This window comes from Neopelma chrysocephalum, unplaced genomic scaffold (genome assembly GCF_003984885.1).
Source record: "Neopelma chrysocephalum unplaced genomic scaffold, ASM398488v2 Primary Assembly neopelma1_92175, whole genome shotgun sequence".
Lineage (NCBI taxonomy): Eukaryota > Metazoa > Chordata > Aves > Passeriformes > Pipridae > Neopelma > Neopelma chrysocephalum.
Genome location: NW_020920927.1, coordinates 1 through 1,225, shown reverse-complemented (window position 1 = coordinate 1,225; position 1,225 = coordinate 1). Strand labels below are relative to the sequence as shown.

The window sequence follows — 1,225 nt, the reverse complement described above, 5'->3', positions numbered from 1 at the left end:
GGAGAAAGGGACAGGGGACAAAGGACAAGAGACAGGGACAGGGAATGGGAATGCGATGGAGAGAGGGACAGGGAGAGGAACAGGACAGGGGACAGGGAATGGGAATGGGATGGAGAAGGGGACAGGGAATGGGAATGGGAATGGGATGGAGAAGGGGACAGGGACAGGGGACAGGGAATAGGAATAGGAATGGGAATGGGAATGGGATGGAGAAAGGGACAGGGACAGGGACAGGGAATGGGAATGGGATGGAGAAGGGGACAGGGACAGGGGACAGGAATGGGAATGGGATGGGGAACAAAGGACAGAGACAGGGAATGGGATGGGGACAGGGACAGGAAGAAGGGACAAAGGAACAGGGATAGAGAATGAGAATGGGATGGAGAAAGGGACAGGAGACAGGGAATGGGCCATGGACAGGGCCCAATTCCCGGGATTTTGCCCTCACCTCCAGAGCTGAGCGAGTCCATGCTCTTGGCCGGGCGCAGTGGAACCTTCGCCCCCTTCTCCTCTGGCACCGGGAAAAGGGACATCGGGGGGATTTGGGGACACCAAGGGGGGATTTGGGGACACCAGGGGGAATTTGGAGACATCAGGGGGGATTTGGGGACATCAGGGGGGATTTAGGGACACCAGGGGGGATTTGGGGATATCAGGGAGGATTTAGGGACACCAGGGGGGATTTGGGGACATCAGGTGAGTTTTGGGGACACCAGGGAGGATTGGGGCATATTGGGGGGATTTGGGGACACCAGGTGAGATTTGGGGATATCAGGTGGGATTTGGGGACAGCAGGGGGGATTTGGGGACACCAGGGGGGATTTGGGGACATCAGGTGAGATTTGGGGACATCAGGTGAGATTTGGGGACAGCAGGGGGGATTTGGGGACACCAGGGGGGTTTGGGGACACCAAGGGGGATTTGGGGAAACAAAATATCCCCCCCCCCCCCCGGAATTCCCAGGAATTCCCACCTTTGTCCTCGGCCTTGCCCGATTTCCTCTTGGCCTCGTGGCCGGATCGGCCCAGGTGGAAGATGGATCTCCACTTCTTGGCCTTCAGAGAGCCCTTCCTCCTGCACAAGGGCACACCTGGCACACCTGGGGGCACCTGGGGGCACCTGGCACATCTGGGGGCACCTGGGCACACCTGGGGGCACCTGGGGGCAACTGGGGGCACCTGGGGGCACCTGGAGGGATCTGGGGGCAACTGGGGGGATTTGGGCA

The 1,225-nt window shown here is 59.6% G+C and overlaps 1 protein-coding gene across 1 annotated transcript in view; it reads right to left on the bottom strand.

Annotated features, from left to right (window-relative positions):
* LOC113980087 (rho GTPase-activating protein 30-like) overlaps positions 1 to 1,074 on the bottom strand; it is a gene marked incomplete at both ends in the record, with an annotated part of 1,775 nt that extends 701 nt beyond the window's left edge. Inside the window, 2 exons of the mRNA XM_027707343.1 lie at positions 449 to 511; positions 974 to 1,074. Of these exons, the coding sequence (XP_027563144.1) occupies positions 449 to 511; positions 974 to 1,074 (164 nt within the window). The remainder of the gene's footprint in view (positions 1 to 448; positions 512 to 973) is intronic.
* Between the last annotated feature and the right edge of the window lie 151 nt (positions 1,075 to 1,225).